Genomic DNA, 24,872 nt, shown 5'->3' with positions numbered 1-24,872 from the left:
GTAACTGCCAAAAGATTATATTTTTATTAGACAAGAGAGTCCAAAAAACTTTGTGACAATAGATAGGGCGTTTGCAAATAGACCTTGAAAGCCCATAGAGATATTAAGATTAAAGTAATATTCTGCTTATAAAATTTGCGTGCATAGTGTGCCCCCTTAGAAGCTGTAGCACCAGCTTTTTTTTGGTCATATGCGAAGTTTTACAACCAGTTTTCTCTGTTGCTCATTCAAATAAAACAGCTAACACTATCGGTATTTCAGGACAATAAAATTATGACAATAAATTAACCAATTTCATTTTTCTGAAATACCCAAAAGAATGCATCATTGGGATTAGGTTGTGAGAAACAGTTCCCTGTGCTGATAATGGATTCTTCACTTAGACCGTGATGAAGTAATGTATATAATGTGGTGTTGCTGCAGATAGGAAATGTAGTTAATCAGCCACAATTTCCAGGAAAAAAAAAAAAAAATCAAATCATTCCAGTGATTCAAAACTCTACATTCTTATTTGGCTTCTTTAGCACATATAAGTTGTGTCCTGTTCCTCACTGTCTCTAAATTTGAAAGTTGGTATGGCTATTCTAAGATATCTAACAGTGATTAAAAAAAAATAATAATCTGCAAGGATCGTTTAAAGCATTATTGGTGTCCTTCATCAGAATCTTTCCATAAATTAAGGTGTATATTTAATTACACACTGGTTAAGTAATTCTCCTTCGAGTTCCTTAGGTTAGAGATTTTGCAGGAGTATCTCAGAGACAATGGCAGGCATCTAGTTCCTGTCCTAAGTTGGACTTCTGACTCTGCTTTTCCAGCTTTACTAGGACCAAAGGCATCACTGAGGCTTATAATGACTTCAAATTTGACTATTAAGTAGGGTAAGCAAAATTACCTAGCCAGGCACTCTTTCATATGTAAACTGTATGAAAATTACTTAAACATCAAATGAGTTTATATTCTCATAGAGAATGAGTCTGTTTTTTTCAGTTTCCCCTAACCTGGTCAGTTTTCACAGGAGCATGGTATTTTTAATCAGTGTTTCCTGTTTAAGTCATCAGATCTAGAAACCTCATGTGCAGTTCCCAAATCTGGTATGTTCTTCGTTTATGACTGTAACTTCTCCATGCATCATTTTCTCTCTGGAAAATAGAAATAGTACCCAATCTCCACTATTATTCTTTTCATTTCTTTGGACTCTGAAGTATCTAGGAGAAGAAACAGATTGCATGACTGCAGTACTGCTTGCTAGTAATCTTTGCTGCGTAACACTCATGATGAATGTTATACTTTGTGTGTGTTATTTACAGCTGGTATGTTCTGTCAATGATTTTCTGTATGCTGGTGTATAAGGTGAAGAAGAAGCAATTGTCGCTATTGTTATAAATGAGGTCTCAACTCAATCTGAATTTTGTAATATTTATAAAACAAATACTTCTAAAAGGTATAAAAGGCAAGTAAACAGCGCTGGGTGTGCAGGGAGTCTACGCTCCACCAACATGCACACACAAACATCAAACATTCTAAATATACAGAACATTGCTTTACATACTAAACGCAAGCATGCCTATATATATACATACAATCAGGAAAGGTAACAAACAATCCTTTAAGTTCCATAACTTACTAAAATGGAGTACGCCTATACATATTCATGATCAGAAAAGGTAACAAACAATCCTTTCAGTTCCATGACTTAACAGTCTCCATTTCCCATTCCTTTTGAACAATATGTCTCACTTTAAGTTGTCAAGCAACTCTGTCTTCAGGCCTTATGTATCCCGTTCTTCCCAGATTGAAGAAAAGCATATCCATCTCCTTTTCAAGGCCAATAGGCCTGGGTCAAAAGGCACGTTCAGGTCAACAGGGGGCGTAACAGCAAAGGCCTTTGATGGCTGTAGCAGCAGAGGGACCGATGGCGTAGCAGTCGGATCAGTAAAGGAGCCTGCAGCTCCCTCACTATCTGGCAAGCCACACGTTTGTGACTGTGGGTCCACATGGCTCTTTAAGGCCTCAGAGACTGCTCGCCAGGTGCCGAGCAATCCCACTGCAACCTTGTCATTTTTAGTTGCAGAGTCCCACATCTTGACCTCAGTTTGGTCCCATATTTCAGGCTCATAAACTGTCCAATTGTTAATAAGGAGAATTAGCTGTAAGGTTACCAGGACAGTCTTTGTTCCTAAGGACGTATGATTCCCCATAATGCGCAACTGCTTACCAGCGAGAGGCAGTTGTGTGCACGGGTCTGCTTCTCTCAGCTCGAGCTTCTCTCCAGCTCCAGTGCGCCTGTTTCCAGTGACTTTCTGTATGAGCTTCTCTGAGCAGTTTGCTGAGTTTGGCCGAACCTATCTTCATGAGGCAATCAAAGTGCCTGTTCCCGTCCTGGTCTCTGTTCTGCCAGCCTGTTCCCCCTCACTTCTTTTTCCTGCTTGTTTATTGATGTAACTTCATCGTGTTGCCTTTTTTTATCTGGAGGGCAGGCTCCCCTCTTATACTCTTCTCTCCACAGCAGTTCTTTTCAAAACAACTTTTCATTGGTCAAACAACTTTGAATGTAACAACAACAGCAAACATCCGGAAACATCCATGCCTTAACAGCTGGAGAACAAGAAACCATCTGGAGAACAAGAAACCTGAGACTGCATGGAGTCTCCTGAATCACCCTTCTTTGTTCCCTCTGAACTCTTTTATATTCCTGATGGCCTCGTCGTTAAGAGTCTAATGTTATCTCAGTCACAGGGTTTTCCAACCCCCATGGCTACATTCCCAAATCTCCCCCTTCTTTATTAATATCAACCATTTTCTCGACACGAATTACCACTACATATACAACACTATCAGCGAGACCATATCATAAAGTTCTGTCAAATGGAACTACATTGGCTACTGCAACCCAAAGACAAGTAAGTTTGTAAGGCAGTCGAGCTCCACCACAGCCGAGTGGCGCAGGGGAATGGGGGAATGGGGGTTATGGTCAGTCTACAGCGCTTCTTCTCTGACGCTCCTTCTCGGTCACTCTTGTCCCCTGTGCTGTGGGGTCCCACCCACGGGATACAGTCCTTGATGAACTGATCCAGCATGGGCTTCCCACAGGCAGCAGCTCTTCCAGAACTGCTCCAGATATGGGTCTGTACCACGGGGTCCATCCCTCAGGAGAAATCTGCTCCAACCTGGCTCCCCCACGGGCAGCAGCTCCTGCTAGGTCACCTGCTCCTGTGTGGTCTCCTCTCCACGGGCTACAGGTCCGGCCCAGAATCTGCTCTGGCAGGGGTCTTCCACAGGCGGCAGCCTCTGTCGGTACAGGTCCACCTGCTCCACCGTGGTCTCCTCCACAGGCTGCAGCATGAAACCCTGCTCCACCATGGTACTCCATGGGCTGCAGGGGGACATCCTGCTTCACCATGGTCCTCACCACAGGCCGCAGGGGACTTCTGCTCCGGCACCTGGAGCACCTCTCCCCCTCCTTCTTCACTGACCTTGGTGCCTGCAAGGCTGTCTCTTACTCCTCTCACACTCCCAGTGTGGCACAGCGTTTTTTTCCCTGTCTTAAATATGCTCTCACAGAGGCGCAAAACAACATCGCTTATTGGCTCGGCTCTGGTCAGCAGTGGGGCCCTTCCCAAACATGGGGCAGCTTCTAGATCCTTCCCACAGAAACCACCCCTATGGCACCCTGCTACCAAAAACTTGCCATTTAAACCCACTACATCACTAAAATTGGAAGACCTGCTGGAGATTGGTGTGGAAAGGAGTAGGAGTCCTTCATTATGTCACATGTGGTGGCATGTTTTTATGTCTGTATGGCATATTGTTATGTCTGTATGTAGATGTTCCTATCTGATTATAACATACCTACATATCTTTTGACAAACTGTGAGATTTAGCAGAAGCCCTGTGGCTCTCCGCACATTTGCGATGTCATAATTTTATCTAACTTGGAAGAGTTGGCAAGCACAGGGGTATTTAATAGGACCTTCTGAGCACTAACAAAGTATGAATTAAACAACTGAAGCTGAAACAGTACTACAGGCACACCACAGAAGTGTGTGATATCCTTTCCATAAACTGTAGAGCAAGATTTATGAAGAGGTATAGAGAATGTGTTCTTAAAGGTAAGATTGCAAGAAGTAGAAGTTGTGAACCTAAGAGAAGACTGAGTGGGGGTATGATGGCTCTTTTTGTATATGTTAATTGAAGGCTGACACAGAGAGAGGTGTAACTAATATGTCCCTGAGCAAATTGTTCTCCAGGTCCATTGGACTCAAGAGGATGGGCTTGAATAAAAGCAAAGGAGCTGCAAGTTAGGTAGAGGAAAACTTTCTAGCCATGAGATTGGACAAACACTGGAAGGGAATCTCCCTCAGAGGCTGGAAAATGCCTCTGGTGGTGAAGATTCTGTGAACTTCTCCTAAGAATGTACTTGGTGTACTTAATCCTGTGACAGAAAGATGGGTTAGATGATCTCTTGGATTGCTACTAGCCTAATTTTCTGTTGTTCTGTGCACAGAGCTAACTTGTGAGACTGTGCTGATGTATTTAATAATCCTCTTGCTAGCACCTTTTGTTCTTTCTAATAACAACAAAAAAGTACAATATATTTCAAGCATCTCACCTAAACATAGCTTTACCCTTCCTTCAGAGTGAAGAGGAGAAAATATTTCTGCATAAAATCGTGCCATGTGAAATGGTTATTTTTCTTGGCAGCTTTTATTTCAAATGATTCACTGATTCCTTTCAAGAAAACACTGCAAGATAAAAACATATGTATAACCAAAGCAGTGTACGTAGCAGCAAAGAATGAGCTAGAATGTCACAGTGTGTGGCTGAAGAGTAGTCTTGTATAATGATCTGATAACATATATCTAATCACTTCATCTAGTGATCACATGGTGAGGGCGGCGGTTAAAAGCAAATGAGTTTGGTTTCTGTAGTGGTGGTGAGATTAGAAGGTGCAGTGCAACCACAGGCTCTGTCAGCTGGAACAAAAAGCTACCCACCCATTGTCTCATACTAATGTCTATTCTCCTTGATCATAACATCACAGCACCTTTATTTTGAATTTGGTTCTCTTTGAATCATTCATTGTTGCATATTCTGCAAGCGAAAGCAATATTCCTAACATAATCCTGGTTCTGTGAAAAGACAGCAAATCACTTATAAGGACCATTACTTCTATCTCATAGTAGAAATGTTGAAATGCCGGGGGAGGATGGAGGGGGGAAAGGGAAACCACCACCCTCTTAAACTGTGATTCCCAAACTATTTCTTCAGCCTAATTTATGATGTAGTTGCAGTGACACTTGCAATTGCTGGTAGAAAAGAGAAGGTGGTGTAAGGCTAGGAATAGGTTGTCAAGGGAAAGGGAAAAGAATGGGTGTTCTCCTTTCCATCACACTGACCACAAATAAGCTTGAAGTGGTGCATTGAAAATTAAAATTGGTGCATTAGACCACACAGCTAATCAACAATGTACAGAAGAAGGAAGAAAACCTAATCTCTTAACTTCCAGGCCCTTTGCCTTTCCCACTGGGTTTGTTACATGCTGTTCAAATTTTATAAAAAGAAAACAACAACAACAACAAAATTGTCTTTCTTCAAATGTTGTCTTTTAAAAAATAAAAATTAAAAAATTAAAACGGTGGAACAGGCTGCCCAAAGAAGTTGTGGAAGCCCCATCCCTGGAGGTGTTCAAGGTTGGATGGTGCTTTGGGCAACATGGTCTGATGGGAGGTATCCCTGCCGATGGCAGGGAGGTTGGAATTAGGTGGTCCTAAAGGTCCCTTTCAACTCAAACCATTCTGTGATTCTATATGTACATTTATATGTGTATGTGTATATACATATATATATACATCCACTGACTGGTGTCATGATACGCCATATCACCGTAGGTGATATGATAATCCACACTGATTGGTGGATGATGCACCAGATATCTCTCTCTCTTTCTCTCTCTCTCTGTCATTTTCCTGGCCTCTTTTATATATCTCTACCATTCAAGTCTCCTCACTCTGATCTTCTGAGCTGGCAAGCATAACAAGACTTGGATTAAAATGCCGTAATCATTGTTGCCACTTTTATTGATTGGATGTAATTGGGTAAATTTTCGCCTCCCTGAAAACCTTCTAGATTTCTGTAGATTTATTTCTTCTAGTAAAGTTGCACTCCATTGCCAGTAAGACTATACTTTTTAAAAAATGTGCATCTTATTTGCAGTCTGAGTTAGTCTTCCATAGCTGACAAACTATATTGTTATTTTGTATTGTTCTCATTTCCTGATGGGGCACTTTACTCAGCACCTGGCCTGATGGCCGCAGATGGGTCCCTATCTTTTAGGGGAAAAAGGATCCTGGGCCAGGAGCTGGCAGGGCTCATTGAGAGGGCTTTAAACTAGGTAAGAAGGGGCTGAAGCAAGGATTGTTGGGGCTGTGCCAGGGGGAACAATGGCAAGGCCGGGGGATAAGGTAATGGCCCGGCTGAAGTGCATCTACACCAATGCACGCAGCATGGGTAACAAACAGGAGGAGCTGGAAGCCATCGTGCAGCAGGCAGGCTACAACTTGGTTGCCATCACGGAGACATGGTGGGACCAGTCTCATGACTGGAGTGCTGCAATGCCTGGCTATAAGCTCTTCAGAAGGGACAGGCAGCACAGAAGGGGTGCTGGTGTGGCTCTCTATATTAGAGAGTCTTTCGAGGTTGTAGAACTCGAGGCTGGGAATGACAAGGTCGAGTCCCTTTGGGTTAGGATCGGCAGAGACAACAAGGCTACTGTCCTGGTCGGGGTCTGCTATAGACCACCGAACCAGGATGAGGAGACGGATGAGGAGTTCTACAGGCAACTGACAGAAGTTGCAAAATCTTCAGCGCTTGTACTCGTGGGGGACTTCAACTTCCCTGACATATCCTGGAAGCACAACACAGCCCTGAGAAAGCAGTCTAGAAGGTTTCTGGAGAGCGTGGAAGATAGCTTCCTGACACAGCTGGTTAGTGAACCTACCAGGGGTGGTGCCCCACTAGACCTTCTCTTCACAAACAGAGAAGGACTGGTGGAGGATGTGACTGTCGGGAGCTGTCTTGGGCAGAGTGACCACGAAATGGTGGAGTTCACTATTCTTGGCAAGGCCAGGAAGGGGACCAGTAAAACAGCTGTATTGGACTTTTGGAGGGCTGACTTTGAGCTGCTCAGGACACTGGTTGGTGGAGTCCCTTGGGAGGCAGTTCTGAAGGGCAGAGGGGTCCAGGAAGGCTGGGCGCTCTTCAAGAGGGAAATCTTAATGGCGCAGGAGCGGTCTGTCCCCACGTGCCCAAAGACGAGCTGGCGGGGAAGAAGACCAGCCTGGCTCAACAGAGAATTGTGGCTTGATCTTAGGAGGAAAAAGAGGGTTTATAATCTTTGGAAAAGTGGGCAGGCCACTAGGGAGGACTATAAGGATGTAGCGAGGCTGTGCAGGGACAAAATTAGAAAGGCCGAAGCTCATCTGGAGCTCAATCTGGCTACTGCCGTTAAAGATAACAAAAAACGTTTTTATAAATACATCAACATAAAAAGGAGGACTAAGGAGAATCTCCATTCTTTACTGGATGCGGGGGGAAACTTAGTTACAAGAGATGAGGAAAAGGCGGAGGTGCTCAATGCCTTCTTTGCCTCAGTCTTTAGCGGCAATACCAGTTGTTCTCTGGATACCCAGTACCCTGAGCTGGTGGAAGGGGATGGGGAGCAGGATGTGGCCCTCACTATCCACGAAGAAGTGGTTGGTGACCTGCTACGGCACTTAGATGTGCACAAGTCGATGGGGCCGGATGTGATCCACCCAAGGGTACTGAGAGAACTGGCAGAGGAGCTGGCCAAGCCACTATCCATCATTTATCAGTAGTCCTGGCTATCGGGGGAGGTCCCAGTTGACTGGCGGCTAGCAAACGTGATGCCCATCTACAAGAAGGGCCAGAGGGCAGACCCGAGAAACTACAGGCCTGTCAGTTTGACCTCAGTGCCAGGGAAGCTCATGGAGCAGATCCTCTTGAGAGTCATCACGCAGCACTTGCAGGGCAAGCAGGCGATCAGGCCCAGTCAGCATGGGTTTATGAAAGGCAGATCCTGCTTGACGAACCTGATCTCCTTCTATGACAAAGTGACACGCTGGGTGGATGAGGGAAAGGCTGTGGATGTGGTCTACCTTGACTTCAGCAAAGCTTTTGACACCGTCTCCCACAGCATTCTCCTCAAGAAACTGGCTGCTCTTGACTTGGACTGGAGTACGCTTTGTTGGGTTAGAAACTGGCTGGATAGCCAGGCCCAAAGAGTCGTGGTAAATGGAGTCAAGTCCAGTTGGAGGCCAGTAACTAGTGGCATTCCCCAGGGCTCGGTGCTGGGGCCGGTCCTCTTTAATATCTTCATCGATGATCTGGACGAGGGCATTGAGTGCACCCTCAGTAAGTTTGCAGATGACACCAAGCTATGCGCGTGTGTCGATCTGCTCGAGGGTAGGAAAGCTCTGCAGGAGGATCTGGATAGGCTGCACCGATGGGCTGAGGTCAACTGCATGAAGTTCAACAAGGCCAAGTGCCGGGTCCTGCACCTGGGGCACAACAACCCCAAGCAGAGCTACAGACTGGGAGAGGAGTGGTTGGAGAGCTGCCAGGCAGAGAAGGACCTGGGAGTGATGGTTGATAGTCGGCTGAAAATGAGCCAGCAGTGTGCTCAGGTGGCCAAGAAGGCCAACAGCATCCTGGCTTGTATCAGAAACAGTGTGACCAGCAGGGCTAGGGAGGTGATCATCCCCCTGTACTCGGCTCTGGTGAGGCCGCACCTCGAGTACTGTGTTCAGTTTTGGACCCCTCGCTACAAGAAGGACGTCAATGTGCTTGAGCGGGTCCAGAGAAGGGCGACGAAGCTGCTGAGGGGCCTGGAGAACAAGTTCCTACGAGGAGCGGTTGAGGGAGCTGGGCTTGTTCAGCCTGGAGAAGAGGAGGCTCAGGGGCGACCTTATTGCTCTTTACAGATACCTTAAAGGAGGCTGTAGTGAGGTGGGGGTTGGCCTGTTCTCCCACGTGCCTGGTGACAGGACGAGGGGGAATGGGCTAAAGTTGCGCCAGGGGAGTTTTAGGTTAGATGTTAGGAAGAACTTCTTTACCGAAAGGGTTGTTAGACATTGGAACAGGCTGCCCAGGGAAGTGGTAGGGTCACCATCCCTGGAAGTCTTCAAAAGACGTTTAGATGTAGAGCTTAGGGATATGGTTTAGTGGGGACTGTTGGCGTTAGGTCAGAGGTTGGACTCGATGATCTTGAGGTCTCTTCCAACCTACAAATTCTGTGATTCTGTGATACTTCATAAACTATTTTACAGAAATCGATGATGTTATTACTCTCTTTATTAGGCAACCTTCATCAACATCAATACTGAAACATACAATTTACTTTCCATTAGCCTACTGTGATATGCATATATTACTCTCTTTAACTAGTTATTAATTGGGTTCTATATTAACCATTCTATTAACTTTCTCCTTATCATTCTCACAAGCTTAAAATTACCTGGATTATCCAATTTACTGCTTAAAATGTCATTAGGTTTCTTTATCTCCTCTGAAAGCCACCATAGCTTACCAACAAAAGTAACAAGAAAAGGATATATATGCTCCCCAGCCATCTCTTCTGAAATAACTGGATACAGATTACACAGAATTGCAGATTTAAAATTATTCCTTTGTATGGAATTATCTAGTAGTCTCAGCTATACCAAACATTGTGTCTCCCCAGATACACGACATAAGTGCTTATTGATCTCTTTTTAATTAACTGTTACTAAAGCCAAGATTTTCTTCTTGTAATGAATCACTACTGGAATTCTTGCAGCTTTGGTTTACACAGGAAAAAAATCTTATTCTCTTTATTCCTTACAATATGGGTAATAACTTGTTCTTTTAATCTGTTTTGCTTGATTAAACTTCCACATTCTTAACCTTTGTCTTATACTCTGTGTTACTCTTTTTTTAATGAAATTCTACCTTTAAATCTGCTTGATATTTTAATTGATGTGATATTCCTTTGGAAAAAGGTGATGGCTTTTTCAAACAGAGTTGATGTATATAGAAGTATTCTTAATATGCTCCTAATTAGCATACATAATTTTCTGTCCCATTTTTTCCCTTCATAGTGTTATGACCTCCAATAGTTTTCCCCTTTGACCAATTGATTTATTTTAAAGCTACAAGCATTATAGTGGTTTGGACTTTAGTTGCACTTGCAGATTACAGTGTAATCTATCATGACTTCTTGTACAGAAGTTAGCACTGATTTTTAGGTTTGTGATTTGTTCTCTTCATCTGCTTTCTTACAGAATTTACTTGTGCTTAACATGTATTTTTTTATTCCTGAGAAATCTATTGTCCCTAAACACTTTGTAAATAGCACTGTCTCCCTCCCCATGCCAAAAAATGTTACTCAGAATGTTACTCAGAATGCAGTTATTTATGATAATAGTGCTAATATTTTCTCCCTTTTTTAAAATGCGGGTGCAGTTGCCTCAGTATTTAATTTGCTACCATAGCCTATAGTAGGCATCAGTTAGTAAACTACATTGTATTTATCTGTTATACAGTACTGATTTCATAAGCATTTGGTGTCATGTTTCTCTTGAGATGTCAAAAACAATTTAATTTTTGGCAGAAATTGCCATTTTCCTCTAATTTTTCCAAGCTGTGCCTTTATAAACACCTTATTTTTTTTTAATTTTTTTTGGGGGGGGGGGAAGTACAAACACCCAAGTATTTGATGTGTCCCACCAACCTTCATCAGTATCACCTCATCTCTCTGGTTTATAGCCTGAGCTCCTAGTCTTGTACAGATCAACAAATTATTTCTTCATTATTCTCCAATGTCCATGTGAGTTCAGGATGCTGAAGACCAGAGTTAGTCTTCATTAGCAATGATAAGAGGATAGGGTACCAGATGTTCCTACTGGTGTTGATAATGATGTTTGCACTGGGACACAACCTCCACCATAGCTACATGATCTAGAGCTGGTGATGTTTAATCAAGATGGATGTAAGATGTGTGGATTCCACCAGTTGTGGGGCTGTTTTACAAAAGGACTAGGAGAGCCTTTTTATGAACAACTGCCAGCCAAATTGCATCACATCTCGCTCTCATTTCCAGGAAAACAAGAAATAAGAATAATCCCATGAAATGCTTTGATTGTCATGAAAAGACATTTTTTGAAATGTTTCCAACCATCTTAGTTGCTTAACCCACTTTCTGAATGACTGCACCCTCTAATGGGGTAAACAGATTGACTTTCAAAGCAGACAATTTACTTTTATACTGTTTATATCCTTCTAGTTCTTAAAGGCAAAATACAACAGCCCATTCATGAAATAATAAAATAAGCACAATCGTGCTGAACTTAGATTACAAGGGAAGTGTGAATATCCAATAAAGACTTAATTTAAATTAAATTTATCTTTACCCTGGGTTAATGAAAAGTATATAAATAGCTGTATACATTCAGGGTGAAATGAGAAAGGAATCATAGAAACAATAATTTATTTCTCTTCTAAAACCCGGTCCAGAAAGACATGATTTTTTTTTTTTCTTATTGTATGAAACAGTCTCAGTTCACAAAGCTTTGTGGGGAAGCACATGCTTGAACAAATGAAAATGAGATGAAACAGACACTTAACCATATTGTTGCATCTTGTCAAACAGGTGATTCTGTAATGGACCAATGAAAGCCAACGATGACAAGTTGTGGTCAACAGTCCTTGAATGTGCTAATGGTTCTGCTTTCATTGCTCTTGTCAGCAGGTAACCTTTGTACCTTGAATTTTTCTTTCACTGATATATGTCACAGGGAAAAATTAATTTCAGTTTAATACTAAATTCCTACAAAAAAAAAAGATCAAATGAATTGTTAATTGAATAGCATAAAGCCATCTTTGCATTTAATAACTAAAGCTGAAATTTGAAATGTAACTGAAAATTTAGTTCAAGAAATCAAAGGTGGTGGGCACAGACATGGTAAAGCAGACTGAAAATTTAAAAGAAACAAAACTACTGTTTAGATATGCTAGTTTTTCAGCTCATCTAAAAGAAAAAAAGCAAGCTCTGCACCAGCATAATATCCAACCATTTTGCTAAATGACCATTTCTTAGAAAAAGAGTAAGTTGGGTTACAGATTTTTATAAGTGTACACAAAACTATATGAGCATGTGAAGCATCGAATATGGAATGTAAGCTATGTTTGAGATCAGTGTAAATTAGATATGATGTTATTTATTTTAAATACATACATTCTTAAATAAAAGTGCATGGCATTGCAGTATGCAAGTATTGTGTTATTTTTCTGAATCTGAAGAATTGACTGTTCCAGGGAGTATGCATGTGTTTTTTTCTCTAGGTGTTTGTTAGATCTGCCCTAGATGTTTGCTACTAGCACACAGAGATGTTTTGTGCAGAAATCTGTCAACTGTTAGACTGAGAATTAGTTGAGTGCTATGATTACTAGTTGCATTTGTTCTTCAGGAGTTATCTATAGCATTAAAGTTTTTTGTAGTGAAGGATGATTTACAAAAAAAGAGGGGGAAGGGGGGAGAAGGATATTTACAGTCCAAATATATTTGGTTCTAGGTATTTCAAACTCTGAGTACATACAACCTCTTTTACCCTCCATTCTTGAACTGCTTTTTAATTCAAAAGGAGATTTTCGTCATAATTGATTCATACTCCCTTGTAGTACACATCCATAATCACCATACTTAAAACTTCACCAGGTATTATATATCTTAAAGTATCTTTGTGCTCCAGTAAAAGTTGTTACAGTACTGTATCTATGTAATGCCTATAATATCCAGTGTAATGTCCTCATCAATTAGTTGAATCATGCATTTTATTTCCTACAGTCTCAATGCTTGTTTGCAAGTGTTCAAGCTGATTCTTACTAATGACAGTTTATTCTCTAGCCATTTCCTGTGAAGTCCTCTCACTGATATCCCTATGTATGGCACTGCATCCCTAGTTATCTAAGTAACCTATTCCTATGTGCTAGAGTCAGGCATAGGGGGTTATAGCAACCTCTTTGTCATTTTCCAGTTTAAAGTCATTTCAGAAAGCTATTTCGCTGATATATAAAGGAAGCCAGTTATTCAAGAAGACTTCAGTGATTGTATACCACTGATCAAACATCACAAAACTGTTCCAGATGCTCCAGTCTCTTCTGCTGCTTTTTATTGTTTCCATACTTTTACCACTCATTTTAGGGAACTTCTACTGGGACTTCCTCAAATCCTACTTCTCCAATCATTTTCCTCAATATTATATAAATGGCTTTGTTCCAGCTGACTGGGAATCACATTAAGAGTGCAAATAGTACCAGTCAGCCACTGATATATGTACACTTACTCCCTCAAACCCAAACATAAAGCCAGGGTTTTGACATGTTTTTCTTTTAGGAAAAGAAATGTACTGCCTCTGAAGTAAAACGTTTTATTTGAAACTAATTGTGAATAGCTTTTACTTCTTATGTAATTTATCTACTAACATCATAAACTATTGTATTTGTAAATGTACCTTACCTTTTTGCTTCTTGGTTATTAGTATTTTATTACCTAACACTGATTATTATCAAGTAGAGTAGAGCAAGTAGGCTTCATTTGGAATCATCACAAGCCTTTGGTGCCAGCCTAACTTTACTTCTTGTGGAGTTTTGCTACTGACATCTGTAGGAGTGCACTTAGGCTGTTGCTAACTGGCATTTTACAGGGCATAGATGAAATTTATTATTTATTGAATGTACATTTTTGTCCACCATAGATCAGCTTCCACAAAGGACAACTATTGGCTTCATGCAGTGACAATGACAGGAAAAATAGGCTACTACTCTCACTGGAATGTTATGTACATCATTCTTAAACTGAGCGGAAATCAAAATCTAAATGCAAAAGCCCTTTGGAGTTCCCTAGATTTACAAACTTCTGTCTGTAAGATCATTCTTTACTTCCAAGTCTGATATATTAAGTTGTGCAATCTTAATACTGAAGTTCTCTGCATGGCTTAAAACTGCAGTTAAGAATTGGAAATGTAACTGTCAATGGAAGGAAAATATAGGCACAAGTGACAGGCAAGCTCTCAGATGAGCTGTTCTCAGCACCCAGTCTTTTTGTCAGAAAAGGAGAGAAGCAATGGCAGTGGAACAAACTTAGGTTAGGTATTAAGGTGGTGACTCAGAATGAGGATAAAGTTTGGCAGCTTTAGCTATGTGGCTAGGAAGGAGATGCAGTTGCCCAATGTGGGCAAAAAGCTCTCAGAGCAAGGAGAAATAACTCTGAAAAGGAAGGGTTTAGTTTGGAGTAGGTAGGCTGCGGCTTTGTGCAGGGAGGAAAGGAGTATAAAATCAAATTGGGAATACCGAAACTTCAGACTAATGTTTTTTCAATGTTATCAAGATCACAATGCACACAATTTTAGGATTTGTGGACACATTAATTGTACTAATCTGATAGGGACTGCCTAATAAAGGGAGGACTGGCATGCAGTCATACCATAAGAATATTCTTTCAGGCTTCTTTATCTCCTAGATTTATTTTGCAGGAATGTTGATGCTTAAACTCATGTAATAGATTGAAACACATTTATAAAATCAGGGATGGCAGCAAAGCAAAAGGTGAGGGATTATTTGCACATTACAGTAATTATCCTTTCAAGTAAAAAATTAATGTCTGTATATCAAAATTGTCTGAGGCTTTCAAATGATTGTCATTGTGCTAAATAACATATATATATATATGAATATTTGTATAGATTCATACAGAAAGCTTATAAAGATCAACCATTCTCAAAACCTGGTACTTTACAAATTTGGTAGCTAAATTAAAAAATTAATCAACATTACACAGATTAACTGTTAACAAGTAGTGAAGTAGTAACTTGATGTACACTGGTTGTTTACTTTTTATGGTAGATACATTTTAAGATGAGCTCAAATCAGTCGTTTGAAGCATGACCATTATCCATCAATTAGTAGGAACAGAGATAAGAGCATCTATATCACTAACCTGTTCAATAATACATTTCAGAAATAGGACGAGAATTTGCACAAGCAATTCCACTTCAGTAACAGCTGCAATCTTTGCAACAGACAGCTTAAAACCTTTCAGTTGTCCCAGTTTTATCCTAATTTCAGCAGAGTTAAAGCTCTTTCATGCTCAGGATTTAAGTTACATGTATTTTCCAGAAGAATACTTTGTAAAACATTGTACTTTGTTTTATCAGGAAATCGGAGATCCAATAAAGACAGCAACTGAAATTACACAGATTGTAATAAATTGATAAAGGTTTTTCACTGTGTACTGGATTTGGTTGGCATGGGATTAATTTTCTTCACAACAGCCCCCGTGATGCCTTGCTATAGACTGGTGACCAAACAGCATCAGTAACACACCAGCGTCATAGCTGTTTCTGGGCGCTATCAAGGCCTTCTCTGATTCTCACTGCTCCCGTCCCTCTCACCAGCAAGGAGGCTGCAGGGACATATGGCTGATGCCCCTGAACCCAACTGACCAAAGTGATACTCCAGAGCAGATAATGTTGTGCCCAGCCATAAAACTGGGACGAGAGTTTTTTTGAAAATTACCATTGCCTGGGGACTGCTTAGGCATCGGTCTGCTAGTGGTTAGTGATTGCTTTCACGTCACCTATTTTTTTCTTCCTTCTTCACTTATTAAACTTCCTTTATCTTGAACCACAAGTTGTTTTGCTTTGCCCTTCAGATCCTCTCCAGCATTTCCCTGGGGGAAGGAGTTACTGAGTGGCTTTGTGGTGATTAGCTACATACTGGGTTTAACACAGTGACTGAATTAATACATAACTTTATGCTTTTTCTTGTCTATTTATTTTAATCGCTGATACACATTTTACTATTAGGGGTTTGCTTTGGAATACATTTTATTAGAGGCATAACTCATGATCTGGCCTGATGTTATTTTCCATTCTCCCCCCTTTCTATAGTTACCCTTCCCCGAGTTTTGATCACCAAAGAAGTTTGGGTTTAATTTTCCTTTTAAAATGTACTAAGAACCTCTCTAGGGATCAGGGAATATTTCACATATGTGGATAAATAAACTGCTTTTCAGTGAGGAGTAATTTAAGCCTCTCAAAGTTCTATAGTCTTCTAATGCATTGTCACTATTCAGTTTCTGTCACAGCACAGAATAATTTCAGAAGCATGGAAGTATTCGATTGCTTGTGAAACATAAAGAACAAGTTTCAATTCTAACAACATAAAACGTATGAAAAATGGTATTTTTAATATCCTTTTATTTTCAAAGCCAGTTCTGGCATTTTTCTTTAAAATGTCCAAAACTTGAAACAACAATCTATACTAAACACTTCAAAAATTACTAACATGTAATCAGTTGTAACAATACAACATTTTTAACAGAAAAATAAGTTAATATATCTTAAGCCTTAAAAGGCATTATAACAAAAATAATTATACCTGCATTTGTTATTATATATATATATTACAATTTAGATATCTATAAATAAAATATACAAGTGAAAAACATGTATAATGAGATAAGTGTATGTGTCTTACTACATTTTTTTTGCATAGCTTTTTAAATAAGGCACATGTATCTTCCTTTGAAGCATCTGAAGCTAGCCATTTATCAGAGAAGGATTAGATGGGTGCTGTCCTGTTCAATACTGAAAATAAAAATGCTGTGAATAAACATCACTACTGAAGTGTAATGCTACGTTATGAAGGCTACCACTTCACTCAAATTTATTAGGCACAATAATAATATGACTTAGAACCTGATTTTGAAGAGACTTACAGTAAAACACTAGGCAGGCATTACCTTGATATGCCACTTTGTATGACTACTAGAAATGGGTCAACTTCCTTTTTTTTCTTTTTTTTATAAACTAGGAATAATGACTAATACTACTATACGCAATGTATATATGCAATGTGCATGTAATGCACCCTTGCAAGCTGGTACCAAACACCTAGGGCCCTTTACAAATGCTTAACCATGTTCATTTAATACCATTTGGCTTGCCCTAGGTCATCCATGTGTGCACTGGACCTATGAGAGACATCTACCTCCTCCACTGAAAGCTGGAGACAGGCTAGGGAAATCTTAGCTGGCACTGGAGTCCTGTATTTAAGGAACTGCATGAAGCTCCCATTCTTTTTAGGAAACAAATAATTAGCTAAAAGCTCTGTTTGGTTTATGAATTTCTTTCCTGCCACGTCTCATGTTTTCAAATAAATAAATAAATAGATAAAACTAATATGATGATGGAACAGAGTGCACCCTTACCAAGTTCATTGATAATATAGATGTGGAAGGAGTGGCTGATAGGCCAGAGATCATGTTGCTGCCATCCAGAGGGACCTGGACAGACTGGAGAAATGGGCTGACAGGAACCTCATGCAGTTTGCAAAGTCTTGTCCCTAAGGAGGGACAACCCCATGTACATGTACATGCTGGGGCTGCCCAGCTGGAGAGCATCTTAGCAGAAAAGGACCTGGGTATCCTGGTAGATACCAAGTTGGATGTGAGCCAGCAGTGTGCATTTGCCACAAAGAAGGTAATGGTATCTGGCATTAGGTAAAGTATTGCCAGTGGGTCAAGGGAGGAGATCCTTCCCCTCTCCTCAGCACTGGTGAGACCACACTGTGTCCAGCTCTGGCCTCCCCGGTACAAGAGAATTAGACATGCTGGACAGAATCCAACAAAAGGTCATTAAGATGAAATAACTGGAGCCTCTCTTATATGAGGAAAGGATGAGAAAGCTGGAGTTGTTTAGTACAGAGAACTGAAGGCTCAGATGGGAATTTTAATGTCTGTAAATACCTGAATGGGAAATACAAAGAAGACAAAGCCAGGCTTTGTGCCCAGTGCCAGGACAAGAGGCAGTGAGCACAAACTGGCAGACAGGAGGTTCCCTCTGAACATCAGGAACCCTTCTGTGCTGGGCAGGTGAGGGAGCACTGGCACAGGTTACCCAGAGAGGTTGTGGAGTCTTCTCCTTGGAAATCTTTAGAAGCCACCAAGACATAGTCCTGGGCAACCTGTTCTGGGTGACCCTGCTAGAGCAGGGGTTGGACCAGGTGGTCTTTGTTACAACTTCAGCCATGGTGATTTTTCTAAACTTAATCAATCCTGGAACACTTACATCATTGTTGTGTTAATTAAAGGGGGAGTAGACAGGGAAGTTAGTATATGTTCAAACAAATACATGTTCATGCAATTACCTGCTTTGTGGATGTTGCAACAGAATTTGATCATGCATATTTGTTGTTAGAGCTACAGAGGCTCACCTAGGTCTAAAGAAAAAAAAATATTTACAGGTTATAGTGTCATTGGATTTGGAACAAAGTTGTTAAAGTAATGGTGACAGGCATGCATATGGATGTATATGTATCTATAACATGAACAATGGATGCATTATCCTACCAATCAGCTGAAATTACTTACTTCTGTTACTTTTGTGCTTATATATATATACTATGCTTACCTTATATTAGAGCTTAGGTTCATCTCAACTAATTTTAGGAATGAAGCTGAGGTATGAGAAAGGAGGATAGCTTCTGCAGGGTCTACAATCCATAGAGATAGAGGCAAGTAGAGAGAGGAACTTACAGAGGTTGATTCATATGCCACAGGGCCTACCACAACAAAAAACCTATAAATCAGTTAAAATGTTGGCAGTGTGTGGAGCCAAATATTGGCCATAGGCTTTTCTTTTGCAAGCCTTTTCAGATGTACCAGGAAGTCACGTGCAGGTGGTTAAGGCCCATGCTGGAAGGGATTGCTGTGCTGCTCCTCTGCATGCTTGATTAGCTCTGGAAAACTGAGATGCTTGCAAAGCTTCTAGTTCAGAGCTGTTTATAACCATTAGGTCCCCAGCAATCTTACCACAAAGATGTAACTGTGGTGTGCCAGGCACCATGCAGCAAGCAGCCTTGAGTCTGCATTCTAAGGATATGTATGGGAGAACATTTCTATTTATTTGTTTATTTATTTTCAGGGAAAATGATGGTGAAATCATTGTGACATTCTTCAGAAAAAAATGTTCTCAGAGATGTAATAAACACTTCACATGAAAATTCAATAAAGAAGACCTGTAAGAACTTCCAGGAGTAGCAATATTTCTATTAGTTCTATATCATTGCAAATTCAGAGTCGTTCAGATCTGTTATACTGTTTTGTACTTACTATTTATGGCAAAATAATCCTTATCAAAGAATTACCTTTACAGTGGAAAAGCAATTTTTTGTCAGTAACTGTGACTGTAAATCAAGTGTCATCAAACTTTTATTGTAGTTTTTATATAGGCTTTTTGTTTTTATGAAGTCATCACAGGAAAATCAAACATGAACATTGTTAAGTCTTTGTGGTTATCTGTATATTTAGTGTGTGCAGTATGAAAATGTTTCCCTGAATAATTTTGGGTTTCTTGCATGAAGGGTATTTCTTCTCATCCCTTAAAAGAAATAATAATCAGAACGACAGCAATGATAACAGTCAAAAACCATGCTAAATGTTTTAGTGTTAAATGTTATGAAGTTGAAAGTTCTGAAGTGTTAACATTTTTCAGAAATCAAAGAAAAATATTTAAGCTTAACCAATGAAAAATTACAGTTTATTGCATACATAAAACACAAGTAACTTACAAAGCCAATATTTTTCTTTGTTTTACAGTATTGTCTGCACATTTTCGGGTCTGTGAGCCATATACAGACTACAAAGGTCGCTACCACTTCGGTTTTCACTGCCCCCGTCTTTCTGACAATAAATCTTACATCTTTTGCTGTCACCATAACAACACAGTATTTAAATACTGCTGCAATGAGACAGAATTTCAGACTGTTATGCAGATGAACTTAACAGGGAATGCAGATGGATATATGCATAAGTAAGTATGAGTACATGAGTTTTTAAAGTGCTCTTCACTAAACTGTTCATGGTCTAGTAACGTAATCTGAGGTGTACTTAATGATGGAAGCAATTAGAATAATTACATACACACAGAAACTTGCTTACAGAACACCTAAAAGAAAAGGATATTTAGCTTTGCTATTGTTGTTTTGACACTTCCCATAAACATTGCTAGGACAGTATGTATGTAAAAGTTGCATTTAAATGTAAGAAATAGAGAGTTACATACAAAAGTTACACATGAAGTGTCTCTCCCCAACCTCAGTCTTATCCAAACTGTAACCATGTGGTCTTCCTGCCTGTTACGTGAGATACTTCCATGTTGTTCTGAGACCTATCCTCCAAGTTAAATATCACTGATTTTTGTCCTAAGGAACTAATATGTAGCAAGCAGATGTTTGTTACTGATTACCTATTTATAATGGCTAAATATTCACTTGTGATCTGTATCCTATTTCTTACTTGATATTCAGGCCACACTAATCCACTGTTATTTCTTTTGATTCAGAGGGCAAATTCCAGCTGATGGAATTCCCTGTAAAACCCCAGGGTCAAGTTCTGATCTTTCTGCCTTCCCCTGTCAGCTTATTCTTGTATCCAGCCCCCCCAAGGGCAAGAAAGGGGTGGATTAAAAACAACAGGAATTCCAGTCTATTGATTTTTTTGATTACTACAGGGATTTCAGTGTTTTCTTCTCTGGAGCCAAACTTGGTCAGTGTGTTGTCATTCATTCATATGAAACAAGGTGCAAGTCTGCTAGGAGATTATGGTGCTGGAATACTGATGTTGGCTCTTCAGCTCACTGTGTGCAGCTGCAGCCAGCAGCAGCCCAGCTCAGTGTCAGCAAACTGTTGTCTTCCTTAACAACCACCTTTCATACAGTTCTGCCTAGCAAAGTTTGAATCTTGTATAGATGTAAAAATCACACACTCTAATTTCACAGGTGTTAGTGGCAATCACGTAGTATAAAGAAGCCTGTATCATGTGTAGTATAAAAGAGTTAGGACTGCAAAATATCCCCTGGCGTGTACTACCTTTCTCTGCTACCTGCCTTCTCTGTTTGTGTGCCCACTCACTTGTGTACATGTACAGACATGCACCTGCACCCACAAAAGTAAACAAGTAGAGCTGTTCATATTATAGGGCTATTGTGTGTGAGCAGTTCATCAATGGGAAAGAAGGCTATTTGGTATTCTATGGATTACAGTATCTAATTTTAATTTAAGTACTTAGAGCCTAATGCGTGTGTTATTTTAGTTATAATCAAGCTATCATTTTTTGTAAGTCATCTCAAGTGAAAGAGAAAACTACTTATGTATATGTCTTTATTGTCAAAAGTCAGTGTTGAGAGCCACCTTCAGATTTATTTCCACATATGTCTTCAGTCCAGAATTTCCTGTGGACATTAGCTACATGCTGATCTTTTGTGAAGATAGGGGAAAACATGTTAAATACAATAAAAAGCTTTTGGAGATGTAATTTAGAGAAGTGCCAGAGTGGAACCAGTATTCCCCTTGTGTAAGTTCCTGAAATATTACCTCTGATAATTCCATCAGGGCCAGAAAAATGAAGGGAAGCTAACTTTCTATTTAAAACTCCTCCAATGTAGTGAGAGGGAGAGAGAGATCATCATCCTGAGCTCACTGAGATTGGTGGAAGACTTCCTAATAATGTTAACATGCTGTGGAGGGGCCAAAAAATGTGAAGCCTAGATGCCTACATTAAGACCATTGTAATGAGCATCTTAATACACTCTGACTTTATTTAACATGTAAAATAATTTAACTTCATCTGGATTCTAATACATCTAGGGTTCACTTTACTGTTAGAAAGTCAGCTATTTATTTAGATCTAATTTCACACACCACTGAAAAAAGCTTCTAGTAGAACTGTGGCTGTGGTTGCACTGTGGCTGGGGAGAATAATTTAGGATATGGGAATAGCAATGAACTGAAAAAATGTATATAGTTGTAAGGGAAGAGTGATTCGATATCATTATTTGATTTATTTTTCTCCATAGCCATTCTTGTGATCATCAAAACACACCTCTTGTTTTATCATACAGTTGATGGGAAAAAAAAAATGAAGTCACAGGTAACTTCTTTGTCACAGTGCAGATGAAAAAACACATTCGTCTTCTACAGTCATACAGTGTAACTGTAGCCAGATTTATTTACATTATTTCCATTACCATAACTAAAGATTCCCCTGTTTTGGTAACTGCAGAATACTGGGCTATTATATCTTTGCAATCATGCAAACTAATCAATTTATAATATTTTTGAATGTGAACAATTCATTTAGTATTAAATACAGAAATACCAATGATGTCTAACAGACTAAAAAAAAAGTTCTACCATCGAAAGTATTTTTCCATCTAATAAATTACTTAATCTGTCTTAAAAATAGTATTTACTTAAATCTTGTATTCATATTCTCTCTGTTTTTCTATTATGCAAGTTCTGATGGGTATCAGCAGATATGATGGGTATCAGCAGGGATCCTTAATCTGATCCTTAATCTGATACATTATGGCAGTCTGTAACACATCCATGTTTTTCCTTATCTCTCATTCCTGTTTTCACAGAATCACAGAATCATTTAGGTTGGAAGAGACCTCCAAGATCACCTAGTCCAATGTCTGACCTAACACTAACAAGTCCTCCACTAAACCATATCACTGAGCTATCGCTAAGTTTTCCAGGGTTGACCGTTACACAAGTAGGCTCTGTATCAAGTGTCTACCATATATACATTGTATTTTTGTAAAAGCTGAAGTATCTTGAAATAATGAGCCACTGAGCTTTTCTGACATACCTATGAATTACCCTCTCTCACTAAGCTAGAAAAAAATTATCATGCAACTCTACTCCAGATTTTGCTTTTGTATTGTTGGTCATGCAACAGCAGAGGACTGGGCAACATGGCTGTGGAAGTAGTTTTCAGCGTTACATTGCAAAGCATTGTGTTGAACCTAAAGAGAAGCTCCAAAGTGACTGACTGAGAGGGCAGGAGAACTGGGAGGCAAGGCCAACCAAACTTTTCAGCTGGGGAAGGGGAGGAGGATACACAACCACACCAAAAAAATCTTATTATATTTGATTGTCCGAGCAAAGGAGCAAACCCCAGTAATTTGAATCCCGACAGATTTGGAATCCACTCACACTTCATTTTTAATTGAAATGAAACTTCTGAACAGAAGTACAGAAAAAATCGTCTGTAAGATGAAATTTTTACTGTTAAATTATTTAGTTCAATGAAATCACAGAATCACAGAATCACAGAATTTGTAGGTTGGAAGAGACCTCAAGATCATCGAGTCCAACCTCTGACCTAACGCTAACAGTCCCCACTAAACCATATCCCTAAGCTCTACATCTAAACGTCTTTTAAAGACTTCCAGGGATGGTGACTCCACCACTTCCCTGGGCAGCCTGTTCCAATGTCTAACAAGACATGAGAGCATGTCTAGGTGTTTTGATTCACAGTTCTTTGCTGTATCTTTGGCCCTACTTTTATTCAGTGATACAGAAGAAAGGTTGTTTATTTTCTAATTAAGGCATCTTCGTAATTTGTAGGGAAGTTTTAATTTTTAATGTGATTAGTAAGTATCAGCAAAATTAGTACTTTCTACCATCTTAATACTTTGAGAAACAAAATATATCAAAGTATGGCATTTCCCTTTGTATACAAAACATACTACTTATCAATTTTGCTTGTGATTTTTCACAAGGTACCTTTGACAGTGCTGTAGTGCCACTGTCTGTTATTTTAAATAAAGAAGTCTTTCATTTTTGTACTAGTGAGAGACAGATGTTATTTAGAAGGAACAGATTTAAATTGGAACTCTCAAAATAGCTCAAATTTTCACTAGCCAAAGTTTGTTGGGTAAAAGTAGATGCCTAAAATACAAAAGAATTCTTCTGAGGTAACTGAAAGAAATGTTTCTGCCTCTCAAATTGCTCTAAAAACAAAAAATAACGTTTTTTCCAATATTTACTATGGATCAAATACAGCACACCTATTCCTAACATGCATTGGTATTAGTAATGAATAGGAACAGGATTTGTCACAGCAGATTTCTTCCTGACTTCTCTGGCCTTCACTTTTATTTATATTAGCAGAAGATAGAGAATTTTACCCCAGTAGGAGTAAACCCACTGAAAATGAAGAGTACCACTACTGAGAAGCCTAGCTTAACCAAACCCACTTACAGTTCCAAGTGCTTTGGACTGCAAGGATTTCAATGCATGTCAAAAGCCTACCCACTGTTGTTTGAATTTAGGCATGCAGGTACAGGTCTTTAGCAGAGGCAAAGACTCTTGAATTAAGAGTTTTCAGAATCACTACATTTTGTCTACTTCTAATCCTCCTAGAAACTTACTGAAAAGTTTAAAACTCCTAGGCTAGAATGAATGTTCATAAAGTTAGACAGAAAGGGCCCATTAACAGCTCTCATTACTCACAGTTGTTTGCTATGGAACCACATTTAATCTAAGCATTTTATATCAGTGTAGTGGAAGAACCATTCACTGGAGAGGAAAATCAGTCTCATTAATTGCTGACAGGCAGCAACACAAATTAAAATTCTGTTTTCTTATCTGATCTCTTGCTTCAAATGCTGATTATGTTTATAAAATGGAAGATCTGTATAAAAGTTTAAATGGAAGTGAAAGTTCGAAGCAGAGACTTGAAAAGTTTTAGGTTTTAAAAGGGTTGGAACATATTTTGAAATTGTCAATATATCTTTCTGGCTTATATCTATAATATGTGTTCTCAGGCTTTTTTCCTCTTGGAGCACTTTAGTTTTCATCAATGTTCTGATAAAACAGTTCCCTCAAAGTCTGTGAAAGAGCAGTGTTGAACATGTGTTCAGTTGTATTCACGTAAGTTCAGGTTCAAATAGATGGGGGCTGCCTGT

General features: G+C 39.6%; 1 protein-coding gene across 6 annotated transcripts in view; it reads left to right on the top strand.

The window, feature by feature from the left end:
* SHISAL1 (shisa like 1) overlaps positions 1–24,872 on the top strand; it is a gene marked incomplete at its 3' end in the record, with an annotated part of 79,617 nt that overhangs the window by 22,496 nt on the left and 32,249 nt on the right. For all 6 annotated transcript variants that reach the window (XR_014316855.1, XM_082752744.1, XM_082752740.1 and 3 more), the window contains 2 exons: positions 11,708–11,806; positions 19,715–19,928. Coding sequence is in view for 5 of the 6 variants with exons in the window: in XM_082752744.1 (XP_082608870.1) it covers positions 11,740–11,806; positions 19,715–19,928 (281 nt within the window). The remainder of the gene's footprint in view (positions 1–11,707; positions 11,807–19,714; positions 19,929–24,872) is intronic.

The sequence above is a fragment of the Aythya marila genome (assembly GCF_965140915.1).
Source record: "Aythya marila genome assembly, chromosome: 1".
NCBI classification, from domain to species: domain Eukaryota; kingdom Metazoa; phylum Chordata; class Aves; order Anseriformes; family Anatidae; genus Aythya; species Aythya marila.
The sequence above is the reverse complement of the archived record's forward strand: the minus strand, read 5'-3'. Positions and strand labels throughout refer to the sequence as shown.